General features: G+C 45.3%; 1 protein-coding gene across 6 annotated transcripts in view; it reads left to right on the forward strand.

The window, feature by feature from the left end:
- The window catches only part of LRRK2 (leucine rich repeat kinase 2), a 155,947-nt gene that overhangs the window by 41,888 nt on the left and 91,594 nt on the right, over window positions 1-22,465 (forward strand). For 5 of the 6 annotated variants that reach the window (XM_060194684.1, XM_060194683.1, XM_060194682.1 and 2 more), the window contains 7 exons: window positions 1,663-1,792; window positions 3,097-3,221; window positions 12,238-12,353; window positions 15,874-16,018; window positions 16,117-16,256; window positions 21,504-21,632; window positions 21,705-21,875. In XM_060194684.1, the coding sequence (XP_060050667.1) occupies window positions 1,663-1,792; window positions 3,097-3,221; window positions 12,238-12,353; window positions 15,874-16,018; window positions 16,117-16,256; window positions 21,504-21,632; window positions 21,705-21,875 (956 nt within the window). The remainder of the gene's footprint in view (window positions 1-1,662; window positions 1,793-3,096; window positions 3,222-12,237; window positions 12,354-15,873; window positions 16,019-16,116; window positions 16,257-21,503; window positions 21,633-21,704; window positions 21,876-22,465) is intronic. The other variant, XM_060194679.1, reaches the window with a different exon arrangement.

Genomic DNA, 22,465 nt, shown 5'->3' on the forward strand with positions numbered 1-22,465 from the left:
GCAGGTGGGGAGCTGGGGGCTAGAACCGGGATCCTTACTCCAGCCCTTGCTTTTTGCACCATGTGTGCTTAACTTGCTGCACTACCACCCAGCCCCAGAAAGTATTTTTAAAAATTTAACAAAGAGGGTGGGAGTAGTTAGCATAATGGTTATGCAAAGAGTCGTGTCTGAGCCTCCAAAGTCCCATAAGCCAGAGGTGAGTAGGGCTCTGGGGAAAAAAAAAAAGAAGAAAAAGAAAAAAATAGAATTTCAACAACAAAGAAAATGTAAAAAGAGAAGTGATTTTAAAAATTCAAAAGAGAATTCTTTTGTGCTTCCTGCCTCTTTCAAAGTGTTGACTCACTGGATTGTTGGGATGGATATTTACAGAGAGTCCTGGAAGCTTGGACTTGCTTTTAGTGAGAGTTGCTTATGGTAAAGAGGAGCCTCTGTCTTTGCACTGTTGGGCTGCAGTCTTTCCTCTGTGCTGGTGTGGGCTGTGAAGCAGAGGTGGGGCTCTCCTGAGCCCAGGCGTCACCGTGGACATGTGCACCCACCTCTGCTCTCTCTGGTCCTGTGCTTCCTCCACCCTTGGAGTGGTGTTTGTACCTGCACAGGCTCAGTGACACTTCAGAAAGGGCTGTGTCTGCTCCTTTCACTGGAGGGTGAACCTGACGCTCCTGTGTGTATCCCACCCCAGCCAGGCTCCCAGAGCTGAAGGGTGACCTTTAGCCCCATCCCATGCAGCTCCAACTGGCCCTGCTCCCCAGTATCTGTGTGCCCTGCCAATCTTAGCTCTTTATGCGTGGTCATTGGGACACTGTTCTACACACTTGAATGAAATCTAGCTTTATTCTGGGGCCCGGTGTTGGTGCTCCTGGTTAAATGCACATAGTACTAAGTGCAAGGGTATGTACAAGGACCTGGGTTTGAGCCCCCACTCCCCACCTGCAGGGGGAAAGTTTTGCAAGTGGTGAAGCAGGGCTGCAGGTGTCTTTTTTTCCCCTCTTTATCTACCCACTCCTCTCTCAATTTCTGTCTGTCCATTCCAGTAAAATGAAAAAGAAAAGAAAAAGAGGGCCCCCAGGAGCAGTGGATTCGAAGTGCCAGTGATAACTCTGGAGGCAAGAAATCAAATCAAATCAAATCTAGCTGCATTCTTATTTTGGAAGGTCTTTTAAAACCACTTCTCTGCAAAAACACTCCCTTCATGTGGAATAAAGTATGAGGATTACACTGAGCCTAGTCTATTCTCTGAATAAAACTTAAAAAATTTTTTTTTAAACTTCAATAAGCATTTAATCTAAATAGGGATAATTGAAAATGGATTTATCTTTTTTTCTAATTATCTTTATTTATTTATTGAATAGAGACAGCCAGAAGTCGAGAGGAAATGGGAGACAGAGAGGGAAAGAGACAGAGAGACACTTGTAGCCCTGCTTCACCACTTGCAAAGCTTTCCCCCTGCAGGTGGGAACCAGGGGCTTAAACACGGGCCCTTGTGTGTTGTAACATGTGTGCTCAACCACCCCGACCCCTGGGATCTATCTTACACATGAATGCTTTAGAGGGTGTCAGTATGATAGGGGTTGCATGTTCACCCATATGAGTTAGGCTACTGTAATGCTTTATGTCTTATTGCAAAGTCACTTCCGTAAGTAACTCTGCTGCCACGATTTCTAGATAATTTTAGGAAGATTCTGCTGTCGAAAGGCATATTCCTGAATGTGTTGGAGCTCATGCAGAGGCACATACAATCTCCACAAGTGGCTGAGAGTGGCTGCAAGATGCTGAACCATCTTTTTGAAGGAAGGTACTGTAGGTGAATAAGTTGATAAAGAATGTAGAACACTGAGCCAGGAAAAACAGACAAACAAAGCTAGATTCCTGGGAAACCAAGGTGTCCTGGAAGTAAACAGAAGATTGGAATCGGGTAGGGGTAGATAGCATAATGGTTATGCAAAGAGACTCTCACACCTGAGGCTCCAGAATCCCAGGTTCAGTCCCTCACATCACCATAAGCCAGCACTCAGCAGGGCTCTGGTTAAAAAAAAAAAAAAGTTTGGAATGCCAGTGGAGTGCAGTGTCTGGTTAGTGTGGCAAGCTCCCTGGCCTTGGGGGTAGGAGTTGGGTCCAGTGCCCTGTCTGGGTCCCCTCCTGTGCTCAATGCTTAGGTGTGCAGATGGTGAAAGTGGTTGAGACTCACCTTCCAGATTTGATGCCAGTGGCCCAGGTGTAGGTAGGAAGTTGTCGGCTGTTGTCTGGGAGGTAGTGTAGTAGACAAAATGTTGAGCTCTTTATTTGTTTTGCCCTCAGTGCCTGCACTCCAAATCCAGTGCTCCTAGCAGCCATTCCCCCTCCCCCATTTTATATTGGATAGGACAGAGAGAAATTGAGAGAGAAAGGGAAGGTAGGGAGAGAGAGAGTGAGACAGAGACACCTGCAGCCCTGCTTCATGGCTTTTGAAGAGTCCCCCCTGCAGAGCTGAGGACTCCAACAGGTTCTTTGTGCTTCAAACTATGTTTATTTAAGTGAGTGTGCCACTGCCTGGCCCTCAATAAATGCATATTTTTTTTGCCTCCAGGGTTATTGCTGAGGCTTGGTGCCTGCATCATGAATCCACTCCTCCTGGAGGCTATTTTTCCCTTTTGTTGCCCTTGTTGTTTTATTGTATATGTTGTGGTTATTATTGTTGGTGTTATTGATGTCACAGTTGTTGGATAGGAGAGAAATTGAGAGAGATGGGGAAGACAGAGAGGGGGAGAGAAAGATAGACACCTACAGACCTGCTTCACTCCCCCTGCAGGTAGGGAGCCCGGGGCTCGAACCGGGTTCCTTATGCCGGTCCTTGCACTTTGCACCATGTGCACTTAACTGGCTGCACCACTGCCCGGCCCCCAATAAATGCATTTTTAAATGAAGTTATTGGCTGGTGACACTGACTGTGGTCTCTGGCCCCACTGACCAGCAGTCCTGTGATGCTGTCCATCCTGGATTCAAATGTGACCCATGTCTGCATCTCTAAGGAGACAGGTCTGCTTGGCTCCTGGCTCCAGGGTGTTTGCACAGTGGAGCCAGGGTGGGCTGGTGAGTACTGTGTCTGCGTTCTCTCCCCAGCCACACTTGCCTGGATACTGTGGCTGCTGTGGCTCCCAGGATTCTGACCATCATGAGGAGCCATGCGACGATGCCAGGGGTACAACTGGCCGCCCTGCGTACCCTGGTGCACTTCCTGGCCCCGGGTGAGTCCTGGGACCCAATGTGGGAGAGAGGGCCTATCCAGTGGGGTTTGGACTGGTCTGAACTGTTAACTTCCTAGGCAAATAATTAAAGGACTTACTTCTGCCCAGAAAAGGCTGTCCCTTCCCCTTGGTTAAGAGCACACATTCCCAAAGTCAGGATGGAGAACAGCGGTAGGAGGGCATGTGTGTGCTTAATAGGAAAGAAAACTCCGGTCCCCCAAGAGACATGAGACATGGGTGTTGGCTCCTATCTCTGGGTCTACATGAAACCTAAGTTCCCTCTTGTCAGGACTCTCCTGATGGCTGATGACTTCCCACACTACCATCCCACTCCTTCCCATCCCTCTTCCCCCATGGGTGGATAAACGTGGCTCCCACCTGTTCACTTGCTGTGCCCTCTTGGCCTCCAGCTCAGCTGTCTAGCTCTGGTTTGTCCTCAAGCTCAGGCAAACTCCCCACACATGTGTGAGTTCTCTCTGCCTTGGGGCAGCTACAGGTGTCTGCAAGGAAGAGTGTTCCGGAAGAAGTGTGTGAGGTACTAATGGTGAGGGTGACAGGGACATTGCTGGGCATTTACTCAGAGGCTGAGCTGGGGGAAGGTGGGGTGCAGCAGGAGCCCTGCACGGGGTCCATGTGCAGGGATGGTGTTGGTGGTCTGGGTGCAGATGGCAATGGGCAAGGGGGTGTGGGTGGGAGCCTGAGGGGCAGGGCCCTGGTGCAGAGGGCAGTGAATGGGGGTGGGGTGTGGGTGGGAGACAAAGGGTCAGGGCCCTGGTGCAAGTGGGCAGTGGACAGGAGGGTATGGATGGGAGCCTGAGGGACAGGGCCTTGATGTAGTGGGCATTGGGCAGGCGGGTGTGAATGAGAGCATGAGGGCAGGGCCCTGGTGCAGTTGGCAGGGGCTCTAGAATCCCAGGAATTCTGTTGTCTTCCATTTTTGTTCTTTTGCAAAGTTCCTGATTCCTTTGAGATTCTAATGTCTTTTAAAATGCAACCCATTTCCATCTTTCTATATTCTTTGTAGTTGTCTTGTATTTTTAAAGAATTTTTTAAATTATCTTTATTTACTTATTGGATAGAAACAGCCAGAAATCTAGAGGGAATGGGTTGATAGAAAGGAAGAGAGGGGAGTCGGGAGGTAGCGCAGCAGGTTAAGCGCACGTGGTGCAAAGCACAAGGATCAGCATAAGGATCCTGGTTCGAGCCCCTGGCTCCCCGCCTGCAGTGGAGTTGCTTCACAGGCGGTGAAGCAGGTCTGCAGGTGTCTATCTTTCTCTCCCCCTCTCTGTCTTCCCCTCCTCTCTCCATTTCTCTCTGTCCTATCCAACATTGATGACATCAACAACAATAATAACTACAACAATAAAACAACTAGGGCAACAAAAGGGAATAAATAAATAAATATTAAAAAAAAAAGGAAGAGAGACAGAGACATCTGCAGCCCTACTTTACCACTTGTGAAGATTTCCCCTTGCAGGTGGGGGTCGGGGGCTTGAACCCAGGTCCTTGTGCACTGTGATGGCAGAATTTAACCAGGTGCACTACCACCTGGCCCCTTGTCTTGTATTTATGCTTCAGAGTGGGAGAGGATCTTAGAATGACATACAGCTTTTCAAGCAGAGTTCTTTTTTTCAGTCAGATTTTTCTTTTCTTTCTTTTTTTTTTTTGCCCCCAGGGTTATCATTGGGGTTTAATGCCAACACTACAAATCTGCTGGCAGCCATATTTTTTCCCACTTTATTGGACAGGACAGAGAGAAATTGAGAGAGGGGAGGGTGATAGGGAGAGAGACAGAGAGATATCTGTAGCCCTGCCTCATAACTTCTGAAGGTTCTGCCCTGGCAGGTGGGGAGCTGGGGGCTTGAACCGGGATCCTTGTGCGGGTCCTTGAGCTTAGTACTGTGTGTGCTATACTGAGTGAGCCATAGTCTGGTCCCCCCCCAGCCAACTTTTTCTTAAGTCTCAGTTATCTTTAATAAAAGTAGCTACTCTGTTATTTTTAATCGAATCATATTAACCCACTCACTTGTTAGTTTTAGTTTTGTTTTTTTTTTGCCTCCTTTATTGCTGGGGCTCAGTGCCTGCACCATGAATCCACTGCTCCTGGAGGACATTTTTTTTCACCCTTTTTGTTGACCTTGTTGTTGTAGTCTTGTTATGGTTATTATTGTTGTTGTTGATGTCATTCGTTGTTGGCAGGACAGAGAGAAATTGAGAGAGGAGGGGAAGACGGGGAGAGAAAGACACCTGCAGACTTGTTTCACTGCCTGGATTATTTTCATGCTAGTATTTTTAAAAAAATTTATTGGGGAATTAATGTTTTATGTTTGACAGTAAATACAATAGTTTCTACATGCACAACATTCCCCAGTTTCCCATATAACAATACAACCCCCACTAGGTCCTCTGTCATCCTTCATGGACCTGTATTCTCCCCACCCACCCACCTCAGAGTCTTTTACTTTGATGCAATACGCCAATTCCAGTTCAGGTTCTACTTGTGTTTTCTCTTCTGATCTTGTTTTTCAACTTCTGCCTGAGAGTGAGATCATCCCATAGTCATCCTTCTGTTTCTGACTTATTTCACTTAACATGAATTTTTCAAGGTCCATCCAAGATCAGCTGAAAACGGTGAAGTCACCATTTTTGATAGCTGAGTAGTATTCCATTGTGTATATATACCACAACTTGCTCAGCCACTCATCTGTTGTTGGACACCTGGGTTGCTTCCAGGTTTTGACTATTACAAATTGTGCTGCTAAGAACATATGTGTACACAGATCTTTTTGGATAGGTGTGTTGGGTTCCTCAGGATATATTCCCAGGAGAGGAATTGCAGGATCAGAGGGTAGGTCCATTTCTAGCCTTCTGAGAGTTCTCCAGACTGTTGTCCACAGAGGTTGGACCAATTGACATTCCTACCAGCCGTGCAGGAGGGTTCCTTTGACCCCACAATCGCTCCAGCATTTACTGCTGCTACCTTTTCTGATGTATGACATTCTCACAGGAGTGAAGTGGTATCTCATTGTTGTCTTTATTTGCATTTCTCTGACAATCAAAGACGTGGACCATCTTTTCATGTGTTTCTCGGCCTTTTGGATCTCTCTGTGGTGAATATTCTGTCCATGTCCTCCCCCCCATTTTTGGATGGGGTTATTTGTTTTCTTGTTGTTGAGTTTGGCAAGCTCTTTATATATTTTGGTTATTAACCTCTTCTCTGATGTGTGGCATGTATAGATCTCCCATTCTGTGAGGGATATCTTGGTTTGGGTAGTGGTTTCTTTTGCTGTGCAGAAGCTTTTTAATTTGATATAGTCTCATTGTTTTATGTCTTCTTTGTAATTGGATTCATTTTATTGAAGATGCCTTTAAAGTTTATTATGTGGAGTAGAGTTCTGCTAATATTTTCCTCTACGTATCTGATAGTTTCTGGTCTAACATCCAAGTCCTTGATCCACTTGGAATTTACTTTTGTATTTGGTGAAATAAAGTGCTTCAGTTTCATTCTTCTGCATGTTTCAACCCATTTTTTTCCAACACCATTTGTTGAAAAGACTCTGCTTTCCCTATTTAGTAGTCTGGGCACCTTTGTTGAAGATTAGATGTCCATAGGTGTGGGGACTTACTTCTGGGCTCTCAGTTCTATTCCACTGGTCAGTGTGTCTATTCATGTTCCAGTACCAAGCAGTTTTGATTACAATGGCCCTAGAATACAATTATAGGGCCTTCAGTTCTGTTCTTTCTTCTCAAGATTGTTTTGGCAATTCTAGGTCTTTTCTGGTTCCAGATAAACATTTGTAGCATTTGTTCTATTCTCCTAAAAAGTGTGGTTGGGATCTTGATGGGGATAGCATTAAATTTGTGTGTGGCTCTGGGTAGTATATTCATTTTGATGATGTTAATTCTTCCAACTCATGAACATGGACTATCTTTCCACTTCTTTGTGTCTTTTTCAATTTCCTTGAGTAGTGACTCATCATGTTCAGTATACAAGTCTTTCACTTCTTTGGTTAGGTTTATTCCTAGATATTTTATTGTTTTTATTGCTATAGTAAAAGGAACTGATTTCTGGATTTCATCTTCTTGTAACTTAGTGTTTGCATAGAGGAATGCCACTGACTTTTGAATGTTAATTTTGTAGCTTGACACCTTACCGTATTGCCTGATGATTTCCAAAAGCTTCTTGCTGGATTCCATAGGTTTTTCTATGTATACTATCATGTCATCTGCAAATAGGGAGAGTTTGACTTCTTTTCTTCCAATCTGTGTGCCTTTATTTCCTTGCTCCTGCCTGATTGCTATGGCACAAATTTCCAACACTATGTTGAATAATAATAATGGTGATAGTGGGCAGTCGTGTCTAGTACATGATCTGAGGGGAAATGCTTCCAGTTTTTCACCATAGAGTATGATATTGGCTGTAGGTTTGCTATATATAGACTCCACTATCTTCAGGAATTTTTTTATTATTCCCATTTATGTAGTGTTTCATCATAAGGGATGTTGCATTTTGTCAAAGGCTTTCTCTGCCTCTATTGATATGACCATGTGGTTTTTGGTCTTGCTTTTGTTGATGTGATGGATTACGTTGATTGATTTACATATATTAAACCAACCTTGCATGCCTGGGATAAACCCCACTTGGTTATCATGAACAATCTTTTTAATAAACTGCTATATCTGGTGGGCTAGAATTTTGTTCAATATTTTAGCATCTATGTTCATCAGAGACATTGGTCTGTAGTTTTCTTTTTTGGTTGTATCCCTGTCTGCTTTTGGTATCAGAGTGATGCTGGCTTCATAGAAGCTGGAAGGGAGTATTGCAGTGTCTTCAGTCTTCTGGAAGACTTTTAAAAGTAGAGGTATTAGTTATTCTTTGAAGGTTTTGTAGAATTCATTTGTAAAACCATCTCGTCTAGGACTTTTTTTGAGAAGGTTTTTGATAGCTGTTTCAATTTCATTAGCTGTGATGGGCCTGATCATGTTATCTACTTCCTCTTTACTTTACTTTGGAAGTTGGTATGTATCTAGGAAATCGTCCATTTCTTCCGGGTTCTCTACCTTGGTGGCTTATAGTTTATCATAGAAGTTTCGCATGATATGCTGAATTTCTGTGGTGTCTATTGTGATATCTCCTCTTTCATTTATTATCTGATTTATTTGGGTCTTCTCCCTTTTTTGTTTTGTGCATCTGGCTAAAGGTTTGTAGATTTTGTTCACTCTTTTGAAGAACCAACATTTACTTTTGTTGATCTTTTGTATGGTTTTCTTATTTTCAATGTGATTTCTGTCCTTCTGGTTGCTTTAGGGTTTCTTTGTTCTTCTTCTTCTAGGTCTTTAAGATGTGCAATCCGGCTGCTTATTTGTGTTTTTTCTTGTTTCCTAATGTGTGCTTCTACGGCTATGAACTTCCCTCTCAGTACTGCCTTAGCTGTGTCCCAGATGTTTTTATGGCTTGTTTCTTCATTTTCATTGAACTCTCGAAACATTTTTATTTCTTCCTTTATTTCCTTTTTGACCCAGTAGTTGTTAAGGAGTGTACTGTTGAGCTTCCACATTTTGGGACTATTACTAATCTTTTGTTGATTGTTAAGTGTTAGTTTAATTCCACTGTGGTCTGAGAAGATGCTTGGGATGATTTCAATGTTCTTGAATTTGCTGATGCTATCTTTGTGGCCTAACATATGGTTTATCCTTGAGAATGACCCATGTGGACTTGAGTAGTATGTGTATTCCAGTTTCTTGGGTTGAATGACTCTAAAAATGTCAAATGTTCTAGTTTATCTATCTTCTCATTTAGCTCTCTCATGTCTTTATTGATTTTCTGCCTGGATGATCTGTCAAGTTGAGAGAGTGGGGTGTTGAAGTCCCCTACTATGACTGTGTTGCTGTTAATATATTGTTGTAGCTCTTTCAGTAGATGTTTAATATATTTAGACGGCTTCTCATTGGGTGCAAAGATGTTAATAATTGTTAAGTCTTCTTGATTGATCCTCTGAGCATTAAGTAGTGTCCATTCCTATATTTAAAATTTTTATTTATTTTAAGGTCTATCATATCAGATATGAGAATAGCTGTTCCTGCCCCTTTTTTGTGGGCCGTTGGCTTGTATGATAGGTTTCCATCCTTTCACTTTGAGTCTGTGTTTATCTTGTTGATTTTGGTGGGTTTACTGTAGACAGCATATTATTGGGTTGCATTCTGATCCATCTTCCTACTCTGTGCCTTTTCATAGGTGAATCCAGGCCATTAACATTTATTGATATCAAAGATTGAAGATATTTTATCGTAATTCTTGTAGATTTTTTAGAGTGTTCTGACATATGGCCTATTTATGTTGGCCTGACTGTTTATAGGAGACCTTTCAGAACTTCTTTCAGGGTAGGCTTGGTGGTAGTTGACTCTTTCAACTGTTGCTTGTCTGAGAAGGTTTTTAGGCCTCCCATCTAGTCTGAATGCCAGTCTAGCAGGATACAGTATTCTTGGCCTTTCTCATTGAGCACTCTATAAATATCTTGGCATTCTCTTCTGGCCTGTAGTGTTTGTGTGGAGAAGTCTGCTGGGGTTATGGGTTTTCCTCTGTAGGTACTCTTTGTTTTTCTCTTGCAGCCTTCAGGATCCTTTCTTTATCCTTATTCCTTTCTGTTCTAAATATGAGGTGTCTTGGTGTCTTTAAGTCTGGATTAATTCTGTTTGGGACCCTCTGGGCTTCTTGAACCTTTATGTCTTTTATGTTGTCTAGACTACCGAAGTTCTTAGTTATTATGTCCCGAAGAATGCTTTCTTCCCCTCCCTCTCTTTCTTCCTCTGGTAAGCCAATAATGCACACATTATCTTTTGAAGTCATCCCGTAGGTCTCTATTATTATTTTCAGTATCTCTTACCCTCTTTTTGAGATCTCTTACTTCTTTTTTAGTTGCCTCTAATTCATCCTCGATCTTGCTAATTCTGTCTTCAGCCTCATTGATTCTATTCTCTCTGCCCTCTACTGTTTTCTGGAGTTCATCTATTTTGTTACCCTGTTCTGATACTGTTTTAGCTTGTTCATCTAGTTGTGTTCTTAGCTTAGCTATTTCAGCTTTCAGCTCTCTAATGACCTTGAAATAATAAGTGTTTTTTTCCAGAGTCTCACTGGTTGTTTCTGCATTCCTGATGACAATTCTTTCAAACTCTTTACTCACTCCTGTGATTATTTCCTTAACTAGTGTTTGAATGTTGACCTCATTATTTTGTGTTTCAGTGTTTGGGGGGCTTTTAGCTGGCCTCTTGTCCTGGTTCATTTCTCCAATATTTCTTCTTGTTGGTTTAACCATTTTATATAGTATGCTATGAGGTCCCTCTCTCAGTACTTTTCAAATTACTGATCACTCTTGCCTGGATTGATTTGTGTCTACTAAGGCAATTAAAGGGTTCACAGTTGTGGAAATTAACAGTTGTTTCAATATTATTTTAATTCCTGAGTTGGAGCTCAGTGGCTTAAAAGCCTCTTTTGTTCTTTTTCTTCCCTGTAGGCTATGGTAGCCTGAGGGCTTTTAAACTCTAAGAGGGCTTCTTAGCTTAATCACTGACTCCTGACCAAGATTAAGCAGGGTGTGGTAGAGATAATCCAGTGGTTATGCAAAGAGACTCTTACAGCCCCACTGCTAGGCCACCGAGCTATAGATCTCCTGATTTTCCTGGTTAGTTCTCTGTCCCCTGATGTCAGCACAGGACCTCCCTGCTGCTGCCCTAGATTCTGAGGGCAGTAGCAATGGAGACTTACAGTTGTATTTGGTGAGTCTTAGGGGAGTCCTCTCCTCCCTTCAGTCTTTTTGTTGGTGAAACAGACTGGAGGGGGTGTCTCAACTGGTAAACTGCTGGACTGTGACCAGCCACTTAATCTCTCCCTAGGCTCCTCTCTTTCTAGGAGCCACACGTGTTTGCACTCACTGGTGATTTGGTGGGTTCCTGAAGTTGCTCTAGTCCTTTCTTGTTGCGGTCCCAGGTGGTCTCTTTTGGTATGGCTAGTTGACCCAGGAGAGAAGAAGAGAGAAACACAGCTGCTGCTGTTCCATAGCCCTGCCTCCTAGGTTAAATACTTTAATAGTGCTCTACAACCTTAAGAACTCTGCATAAAAATTTACATGTGAGCCTAGGTATTGGCGCACCTGTTTAAATGCACATATTACCAAAAGCGAGTACCCTGCATTCTAGCCCCTGCTCTCCACGTACAGTGGGTTTGTTTCATAAGTGGTAAAGCACATGCCTATCTTTTTCTCCCTCTCTCTACCCCCTCGTCCTTTCTCAATGTCTGTCCTATCTAATAAAAAAAATAGAGAAAAAAAAACTGGAAAAATTTACATGATTTTGGCTACAGTGTAGAAAATGAAGTCCTTTTTCTTTCGATGCAGTTCCAGTTGTTTTTGCTTTTCTTTGTTTCTGCCAAGGTTGTCTCTAGGCCTTTGCATGATTCCACTGCTTCTAGTGAGCTCTTTTTTACTTTCTTTCCTTTTTTTTTTAAGATAGAGGATTAGAGATAGGGAATAAGAGGGAGAAAAGAGACACCACAGCACTATGTCACTGCTTGTGAGGCTTTGCCCAGGTTCTTGAGCATCTTCTGAGTGCCCCCAAGCCCCAGCTGCCTTTGACGCCTTCAGTTTATTTCTGGCCTTTTTGTGTAGCAGTACAAATAACTCACAGTTTTTCTGAAGCTGTCCATTGTTTCATAAAAAAATCTGCTAACTTCTGGTTTAATTAGAGTCTTCTAATACAAAAAAGAGATTGTTGCAAGAAATCCTTCCACCATAGAAACCTGTTGTTACTTCAAATTCAGTGAACAACCACATACAGTGTTCTTATTTTGTATTCAATAACAGACTATTTATTATTTATTTTATAAACTCTTAACAGCTGGAAAGGAGGAACTACTAGGAAAAAAGTGCAACCCATGTGTCCTTAGCTTTTGATCATTTCCAATCACTGTCCAGTCTGCGTCTTAAAGAAAATCATTACTTAATATGTATATTTTTGCATTTAGCCATTCCAGAAGAATCCAAGGAAGATACTGAAGAGCAGCAGCACAAGCTGATTGTGTTTCAAAAGGAATGCATGCAGAATGAGATGCCCAAGCTGGTGCTAGCATCTCTGAACAGGGTCAGTATCACCGGGCCTTGCACCTCATTTTGTTAACTAGCTCACTGAGTCTGGAGGGACAAGATGGGGCATTTTTAGTCTGATTCTGATAGTGGAAGCTGTGTGACTGGGACCAAGTGATGATGGGGTAGGGGTAGGGCAGAGGGTGAAAAGCCATACTTTCCTGCTGGGATGTATCCTGTCAGCTGCAGGCTGCACGGGCTTATATTTTTCCTACGGGGTAATTGCTGGGGCTCGGTGCCAGCACTATCAATCCAGGCCTCCTGGAGGACATTTTTTTCCATTTTATTGACTAGGACAGAGAGAAATTGGGAGGGGAGGGGGAGTTAGAGAGGGAGAGAGACAGAGAGACACCTGCAGGAGTTAAAGAAGCAGACACAGGGTTCCAGAGAACTGCCCTGTTCCCAGGAAATCCTACTGCAAGCCAGATGCCACCAGGAGCATGTGGTCCCATAGAGAGATGGTTTCTGAAAGAGACTCTGCCAGCCAGGAAGGCTGCTGCCCTGGAACTGTATTTGCAGAAGCCAGCACCCAGCTCCAGGGTTAGGAGCACCCGTATTGAGGTCTGTCTGTCCCCCGACCCCCCAGCACAAAGAGGGCCATGTGCTGAAGGCCTAGGGCCTAGCCAGTGGGTTTCAGGAACAAGACATTTGTGATGAAAACATATTCATTGTTACTTTAGAAATCCCACTTTTCAGGGGCCTGGTGGCAGTGCACAGGATTGAGCACACACATAAGAGTGCACAAGGACCTGGGTTCAAGCCCCCATTCCCACCTGCAGGGGCAAGCTTCATGAGCACTGAAACAGAGCTGCAGTTGTTTCTCTCCCCTTCCTGTCTCCTTCTCCCTCTCCCCCTCTCTTCATCTCTCCCTTCCTTTCTTTCCCCCTCTCTCTCCCCTCTCCTTCTCTTTTTCTCCCTCTTCCACTCCCCCCTTCCTCTTCCTCCCTCCCTCTCCCTCTTTTCCTCTTTTCCCCTCTCCTTTTCCCTCCCTCCCTTCTTCTCTCTCTTCTTCTTCTCTCCCTCTCTTCCTCTCCCTCCCCCTTTTCTTTCCTCTCCCCTTTCTCCTCCCTCTTTTCCTCTCCCCCCTCCTTTTTCTGTCTCCCTCCTTCCCTTCCTCCTTCTTTTCCCCCTTCCTCCCTTCTCTCTCCCTCTCTTCCTCCCTCTCTTTCTCTATTCCTCTCTATCTCCCCCTTTCTCCCTCTCTTTCTCCTCTCCTTCCCCCCTTCTTCCTTCTCCGTCTCCATCCCTCTCTTCCTGTCTCTCTCTCTCTCCCTCTTCACCTCCCCCTGCCCCTTCAATTTCTCTCTGTCTCTACCCAAAATGAATCATATATATATATATATATATATATATATATATATATATATATATATATATATGAAATTGCTCTCCTTCCATTTTGAAGCCTGCAGTCTATGTAGACAGTTTCCCTGTGTGCTAAAGTCAGACATTCCATGTGCTGTCCTTGACGGCCAGTCACTGTACTGAGGCATCTGGAGCCAGGCCCAGTGGCTCAGTGAGAGAGGGCCAGCACCACAGTTTCTGAGGGGTGCTGTCACTTGTGTACTGGGCCCCTGGGGGCATTCAGAGGAGCTGTTCTCTGCCACAGGTGTCAGAAGAGGGAGCTGTGAGAGGCACCCCTGGTCTGGGTGCTTGCTGCCTTCTCTTGCTACAAGTCTCCCTGGGACTTGGGTGGGAGAGCTGCAGACATGTGGCATCAGCCCAGGACACCTAACGAGAGGTTAGGGAGTGGCTCCTGCCCTGGGCCTGCAGACAGACTCTCAAGTCCTGGCCTGCCGCTTTCCTGTTCCTGCTGCTGCTTTTCTAAATTAAGTCAAAACAATTTTTTAATTTTAATTTACTTTATTTTTATTTTTTCCTCCAGGGTTATCACTGGGGCTCGGTGCCAGCACTACACATCCACTGCGTTTGGCTGCCATTTTTACCTTTTTTTTTCCTCCTAAGTTTTATTAGATAGGACAGAGAGAAATTGAGAAGGGAGGGAGGTAGATAGAGGTGGAGAGAAAGAGAGACACCTACAGACTTGCCTCACTGCTTCTGAAGCTTCCCCTCTGCAGGTGGGGAGCTGGGGTTGAAACCTGGTGGGTCCTGTGCTTAGCACTCTGTGTGGCTTGACCTAGTGCACCACTGCCTGGCCACCCTGTTCCTGCTTCTTTAAAAGGAGGTGAGCCTGCTGCATAAGGCTGCTGAGGTAAAGGGTAAAACCCAGCACAGAAAGTCTTGAGCAGGAGCATGGTGTCAGTGCTTTGAGGGAGGGGCCATCCTGCACCTGTTGGGGCAGCGTGCAGACTGGGTCACACACTGGGGTCACTCACACCTGCAAGGCACATGCTGTGCCTGGGGTCTGCTCCAGGGCACCACAGCCCTCACAGTGCTGCCCTCAGTAGGAGCATGTTGACACAAATACTGTGACTGGTGTGGAAAGTAAACCTCTGTGTGCGGGAGTGGGTGGAGGGTAAGATAGCATCATGGTTCTGCAAAAAGACTCTCCTGCATGAGGCTCCAGAGTCTCAGGTTCAATCCTTTGCAGCACTTTAAGCCAGAGCTGGGCAGGACTCTGGGGAAACAAACAAACAAACAATGAACCAACCAATAGCTTTTAGGGAGAGTAGATAGCACAATGGTTATGCAAATGGACTCTCCTGTGTGAGGCTCCAAAGTCCCAGGTTCAATCCCTCATACCACCTCGAACCAGGGCTGAGTAGGACTCTGATAAAAGTAAATAAATAAATAAATAAACTTGATGCTTAAAAAAAAAAAGAAACATCTGGGGTGTAGGAAGCACCATGCCTGAACTATCTCTGGACAGAGAGACAGTGAACTCTGACCTGTGCCATGGACAAAGAAGCAAGGATCAACCTGGATGGAACATGGAGAATTTATCTTATTTTTTATATTAAAAAATTAATATTTATTTATTGGACAGAGACAGAGATTGAGTGGGAAGTGTGTGTGTGTGTGGTGAGAGAGAGAGACCTGCAGCCCTGCTTCACCACTGGCAAAGCGTTTCCCTTGCAGGTGGGGACCGGGGACTTGAACCTGGGTCCTTGTGGACTGTAACAGGCGCACCAACGGGCCCGAGTGGAGAATTTATTTCTTTATTTTTTTATATTTATTTATTTATTCCCTTTTGTTGCCCTTGTTGTTTTATTGTTGTGGTTATTGTTGTTGTCATTGTTGTTGGATAGGACAGAGAAATGGAGAGAGGAGGGGAAGATAGGGGGAGAGAAAGATAGACACCTGCAGACCTGCTTCACTTCCTGTGAAGCGCCTTCCCTGCAGGTGGGGAGCTGGGGCTCCAACCGGGATCCTTACTCCGGTCCTTGTGCTTTGCGCCACCTGCGCTTAACCCGCTGCGCTACAGCACAACTCCCAAGGATTTATTTCTGACATTTATTCAGATGTGGTTGTTTCTGGTTTGTCCGCCTCTAACTGACTTGGATAAATAGGCCCTGACTCGCTTTCTCAACAGATTCTCCTTGTCCTCTTGGTTTCAGTTCATCGGTAACCCTGGGATTCAGAAATGTGGGCTGAGTGTCCTGTCCTGGATGGCACGGGTCCCCGAGGCACCTGAGGTGCTGGCTCTGGAGGGGGCGCTGGACTCGGTGCTGCACACCCTGGAGATGTTCCCCGATGACCACGGTGTGTGCTCCCAGCCCAGCACCCACCCCCCAGCTTACCCATGCCTGGCTCGCATTTGAGGCTTTCAAGCTGGCTCTGCTTGTCCTCTTCTGATCCAGGTATTCAGTGTTTGGGTCTCAGTCTTGTGGGGCACTTGGTCACCAGGAAGACTCTGTGCATTGGGACTGGACACCTGCTGGCCAAGATCCTGATTTCCAGCCTCCAGCGGTTCACAGATGCTACTGACCTGCAGACAGAGGTGTGTATGTGCTTGTGGTGTGTGGATCTAAGTGTGTGCAAGTGGACGTGTGTCTGTGTATGTCCTGGAGGGAAGCTGAAGTCCCGCCTGGGGAGTGTTTATTCCCTCTTGGCACTAGTGGGGAACCTTTCACTTATTTGAAAACTCTTTATTCTTCTATAGTACTTTAATTACAGAAGGTGAAGAGAATTGGGTTGAATTCCCAAAGGTCATTTTACCAAAGCACTGCTCAGCTCTGACTGATGGTTGTGTGGGGGATTGAACCTGGGACTTAGGAGCCTCATACAGGAGAATCTCTTTGCAGAACCATTATGCTATCTACCTCCATTAAGTAATTTGAGGCTTTTTGTTTTTATAATCCATAAAGTGCTAAATATATATTGTCAGATAAAAATACATATACAGATTGTCCATTTTAGAGGTTTTTTTTTTTTTTTTTTTTTTTTTTTTTTTTTTTTTTTTTTATCTCTGCCAACTACAGAAAGAGCCAGAGCATCACCCTGGTTTTCAGGGCCAGGGTCTGCGTTCAGGACTGCTGGCAAATCTTGCGTTAACCACTGCACCCCTCCTTGGCCACCACATCTGATTTTTTTTTTTAATAATTGGGTAGATACATTGAGAAGGGAAGGGGAGTTAGAGAGGGAGAGAGACAGAGAGAGACACCATCAGCCCTGCTTTACCACTTATGAAGCTTCCCCCTCTGCAGGTGATGACCAAGGGTTTGAACCTGGGTTCTTGTGCACGGTAATGTGAGCACTTAACCAGGTGTGCCACTGTCTGGCCCCTTTATGTCTGCTTTTTAAATAAGTTTCGTTTGTTTGTTTGTTTTTGAGGAAAGATTATACGTTGCCCCTGGAACCAAACCTGGTGTCTCAGGCATACAAATTCTGTGCTCTACGGTTGAGCCATTGCTCCAGCACACAGATTGCCTCTTACAATATGCAGGACCCATCTCTTGCATGCAGCTCTGTTTCTGTTCGCCTCTCGGTTACTTAACCAGCATTTTATTCTTTGTGCCTGCTGCGTTTTCCAGCGCCCAGCAAGGCAAGAAGCTTTTATCAATCCTGATATATATATATCGACCAGGGTACTGTTCAGCTCTGGCTTAAGGCTTTTAGGAGACTGTTGTGTGAACCACTGTGCTGGTTTCCTGGCCCCATTCCAGGTTTGTTAAAGGTTTGCTGCTTTCAAGTATAAACCCAGCAAATATATCCATTTGGTTCAGGGAACGTCTTGTGTTTCAAGTGTCATCTCCAGACTGTGTTAGGAGCCTCTGATCCCATTTTGCACACAGCTAATGTTTTTCCTTCTCTTTCTTTTCTTTTCTTTTTTTTTCTCCATGGTTATTGCTGGGGCTTGCTGCTGGCACTACAAATCCACTGCTTCTGGTGGCGATTTTTACATTTTATAGTTAAGAAAGAGAGAAATTAAGATATGGAGAGAGAAAGAAAGACACCTTTGTGTCAGAGTATGAGCCCTAACTGGTCAATAATCTCTCTGACCCTAAATTTCACTGTCATAAACCATTAAATCCCCCCCATTAAAGTAAAGTAAAACCAGTCTTGCTTATCAAGTTGTTTTAAGTGACATAATGTACATAGTAAAGTTGTTCCATTGTAACTTGTCTTTTCTTAGGATATTCTTCCAGTGATATCAGCATTTCCCTGGTTCCATAGGAACCTGTAATTTTTTTTATTGATGTTATTTGAGTTCTCAGTTAACATGGAACAAAATAAAAATCTGTATTGTTGACTATAAACATTAATTACTCCATTAAAGAAATAAATGGAAAAAATAAAAACCTGTAGTTATCTAATTTCAAAATCCAAGAAAAGTGGGTACTCTATTTTTTCAAATTCAGTACTAGATTTTACAACCATAAACAAATCTCCTTACATGCCCACCCTGTTCTTGCCATCTCTCTCTAAGACAAACAGTAATTCTTCAGACTGGTTAGGAGGAAATGAACAGAAAACCCTCCAGGATCCAGAAGGACAGATGACCTGATGGCCTCAAGGATCTTTGCTATTTATCCTTGATCTACCTCTTGTATTTCAGGAAATAGGACAAAAGTTTACAGTCCTTTTTTTTTTTTTTTTAATTTTTGTTTGTAAAGGTGAGGCACTGATGGGAACCATAGGATAGGAGGGGTAGAACTCCACACATTTCCCACCACCAGAAAAAAAAAAAGACACCTTCAGACCTGGTTTGCTGCCTTTCAAGTTTCTCCCCTGCAGGTGGGGAGCCGGGGGCTCAAACCCAGATCCTTGAGTGGGTCCTTGTGCTTAGTACTATGTGTGCTTAACTGTGTACGCTACCACTGGCCCCCCCAACCCCACCCCCCACTAATGCCATTCTTTAAAAAATATTATTTATTGATTTATTTTAGCTACAGAAAGAAATTTAATAAAAATTTTATTTATAAAATGGAGATATTGACAAGACCATAGGATAAGAGTGGTATAATTCCACATAATCCTCACCACCAGAACTCTCTATCTCATCCCCCCCTTGAAAGCTTTCCTATATTCTGTATCCCTCTGGGAATATGGACTCAGGGTCATTATGGGGTACAGAAGATGGAAGGTCTGGCTTCTGTAATTGCTTCCCCGCTGGACTTGGGCATTGGCAGGTTGATTTCAGACAGAAATTGAAAGGGACAGGAGAGAGAGCAAGAGAAGGAGCACTTATCCAGGTGTGCTCTGCTTGGAGCGGTGGCTAGAACCTGAGTCCTTGCATGTTGTTAAAATTCGGCGGCTCCAGCTGGCCGGGCTAGCTTCACGGGCGGGTAACAGAGACGACCAGAGACATACGGCTGGGCAGGGAAGCTGTATTTCTTTATTCACGAACAACGATTCATAAACTAAGACAAACTAATCACCAAACAGAACTCTGCTGCCTCTTTTCTGCAGCGGCACCAAGCACTCTCTCTTACTCTGGAACTCAGGAACTCTCTCTTACTCTCGAACTCTGAAACTCTGGCACTCAGGAATCCTCTCCCTGGAACTCTGGCGGGGTTCCTTCGGGCGGGGCCAAGCGGGCCTGCGAAATTAGCAGGACTGATCCAATTCTCTTGGCGGGGGAGAACTAGAACAACCCAATGTAAAGCATACAACAATTCCCCCTTTTCTTTTTAACTAAATGACTACAGTATCAAGGGTGTGGGGTGAACAGAAACCTATATCATACAGGCATTTTTAAAAAAAGAAACTGGCACAAACATGGAGAAACATGTAAGCAAGTAACAAGAACCAGTGTGCTGTCAAGGGAAGGCCTGAGGGGGCCATTTTTGCCTCTGTGGGCAAAACTTTATCAGCTTAAAAAAACATTTCTTGCCTCTGGGGGGCGTACTTGCCTTGATGGGCATTTGCATGGGGGTGGGGAACGGCCTAGAGTCCCAAAGGCAGCTGGCTGCAATTTACTTACTATGAAACAAAACTTGTTATTAGCATAATCAAAGCACAATCTAATGTTCTAATAGAGAAGAAATTTGAGACTTTTACATATTAACAGCGTCTTTTTAACCTTTTGTTACACCCATTCAAGATGGAGTCAGGAAAGGAAACCTCAGGCATGAGAATACTTAGCATAGCCATTGTGCGATCTACCATTTCTAATAGAGAAGGTAATGGAGAGTTTTACATATCAACAAGTCTATTTAACCTTTTGTTTAGACCAACTTAGTTAAAATATATTGATTGTTAACTAATTTTTACCTTAGACTTTAAATGTAAGTTAATTTTATCTTTATGAGAATTATGTTGAAAACCTTTTTTCATTTAACTTTGTCTAGTAAGAATTTAGCCTTAAAGTTACTGTTTACCAAACTTTAAACATACACATAAACATGGTCATTAATACACAAGGAGAGAAACCTTTGTTACGAAGACATGTCATTTTAAACACGAATTTAGATATGTACTGTCTTAGTTGTTGGGGGGGGGGGGGTTTACCATCCGGAGGTGGCTTCCCGCGCAGCTTTACTTCTAGGAATTGCAGGTTGCGATCTCTGTACAAATCTCTGCGTACTCCAGCTTGTCTCCCTTCAGACCGGACCGGCGGCTGGAGATCTCGTGTGCCCAGTTTCGGCAGGAAGCCCGGGGGTCCGGGAGGTCCGGGATCGTTCCAGAATTTATAGCAAGAGGGCAGGCGGGCCAGCATTGTAGAAGGCGTGGGCCTAGGTGCCCAGGGGTGGTGACCATGACAGGCCGCGGCGGCCCTGCCCCATGGCCCTGTCATGTCTGCTGCCCTGCTCGCAGTGGCCGAGCAGCGTGGAGGGATCACGCGTCCAGTGCCCTGCGCCACACGGTGGAGAGCCGGCTCCTGTGGGCTGGCCTGTGTGCTGGCATCGGGCTCCAGCGTGTTGGCATCGGGCTCCTGCGTGGTGGCATCGGGCTCCTGTGTGGAGGCATCGGGCTCCTGCGTGCTGGCGTCAGCCTCCTGCGGGCTGCGGGGCTGCGGGGCTGCGGGCGCGGTGTGCGGGGTTGTCTGGGCGCAGCCGGCTGGCTGGCTGTTTAACCAGGTGGAAACAGTAGCTCTGCGCCTCGCCTCTAGCCCGCTGGCTCTTCCCAACTCCTCTGGCTGTTTTGAGTGCGCCCGAGTGAGTGGAAACCACAGAGTGGTCCAGAGATAAATGTTCCAGAAACAGCAAAACAGTCTCGTGAAGAAAGAGCAGAGGCCTTTGGAGATCTCTTCACAATCAGAAGAGAAGGCCATAGTACATAGGTAGCCAAATTGTCTTTACTTATCTGAGAGATGTGCAGGTCAGGTCCACGTGGGCGCCATTTGTTGTTAAAAATTTATAGGGCTCTAGCTGGCCGGGCTAGCTTCACGGGCAGGTAACAGAGATGACCAGAGACATATGGCTGGGCAGGGAAGCTGTATTTCTTTATTCACGAACAACGATTCATAAATTAAGACAAACTAATCACCAAACAGAACTCTGCTGCCTCTTTTCTGCAGCGGCACCAAGCACTGTCTCTTACTCTGGAACTCAGGAACTCTCTCTTACTCTCGAACTCTGAAACTCTGGCACTCAGGAACCCTCTCCCTGGAACTCTGGCGGGGTTCCTTCGGGCGGGGCCAAGCGGGCCTGCGAAATTAGCAGGACTGATCCAATTCTCTTGGTGGGGGAGAACTAGAACAACCCAATGTAAAGCATACAACACTTGCACACTGTAATGTGAGTCCAACCTGGTGCGCTTCCACCGGGCCCCACTGACATCAATTCTTTGATCCCCTCCTCAGGGATTTCAGACAGTTCTGAAGATCCAGGAGCTATGGGCACCATTCTCCAAGCTGCTGCTGCACCACTCGTTCGAGTCCATCCTTTTCCACCAGATGACCTCCAGCGCCGTGGAGCCCCAGGACTGGCAGGTAGCTGGTGCTCCTGCCCGGGAGCCAGCCGCTGTGTGCTGTGCTGGCTCTCATGCCCATTTCCTCCCTCAGCTGCTGCACCTGTGTTGCAAGTGCTTTGCCAAGGTGGCCCTGGACGAGGAGCTGAAGGGCATCCTGCTGCAGAGAGCCTGTGAGCAGAACGACAGCACCATGGCCGAGTGCTTGCTGCTGCTGGGGGCTGACGCCAACCGAGCCACAGAGCCAGAGCCTTTGATCTGCCAGGTGGGCTGCCTGGCTCCTGGGGCTCGGCCAACCCTGTGGTGTCGGTGTGGGTGCAGGCCCCCACAGGCCACTGCTCTGCTTGCACAGTGGCTTGTGATGTGCACTGGGGCCCAGGAGCCCGGGTATCAGACATGAGCACTGACCTCCAGGGTTCTTGCTGGGGCTTGGTGCCTGCACTATGAACCTACTGCTCCTGGCTACCATCTTTCCCATTTTGTTGCCCTTGCTGTTGCCATTGCGGTTGTTGGACAGGACAGAGAGAAATAGAGAGAGGAGGGGAAGACAGAGGAGGAGAAAAAGCTAGACACCTGCAGACCTGCTACATTGCCTGTGAAGCGACTCCCCTGCAGGTGGGGAGCCGGGGGCTTGAACTGGGATCCTTGAGCTGCTCCTTGCACTTCATACCATGTGTGCTTAACCCACTGTGCCACTGTTTGGCCCCCCCCTGGTCCTTGATTTTATGTGCTCATCTACCTGGGGAGGTTGGTGAATCACTTTTCTTTCTTTTGACATGAGGGTTATTTCTGGAGTGCCCTTGTGGCCTTTTTTTTCCATTCCTTTTTCTTGTTTCTTTTTTTTTTTTTTTGATA

Source organism: Erinaceus europaeus, chromosome 7, assembly GCF_950295315.1.
Source record: "Erinaceus europaeus chromosome 7, mEriEur2.1, whole genome shotgun sequence".
Taxonomy (NCBI): domain Eukaryota; kingdom Metazoa; phylum Chordata; class Mammalia; order Eulipotyphla; family Erinaceidae; genus Erinaceus; species Erinaceus europaeus.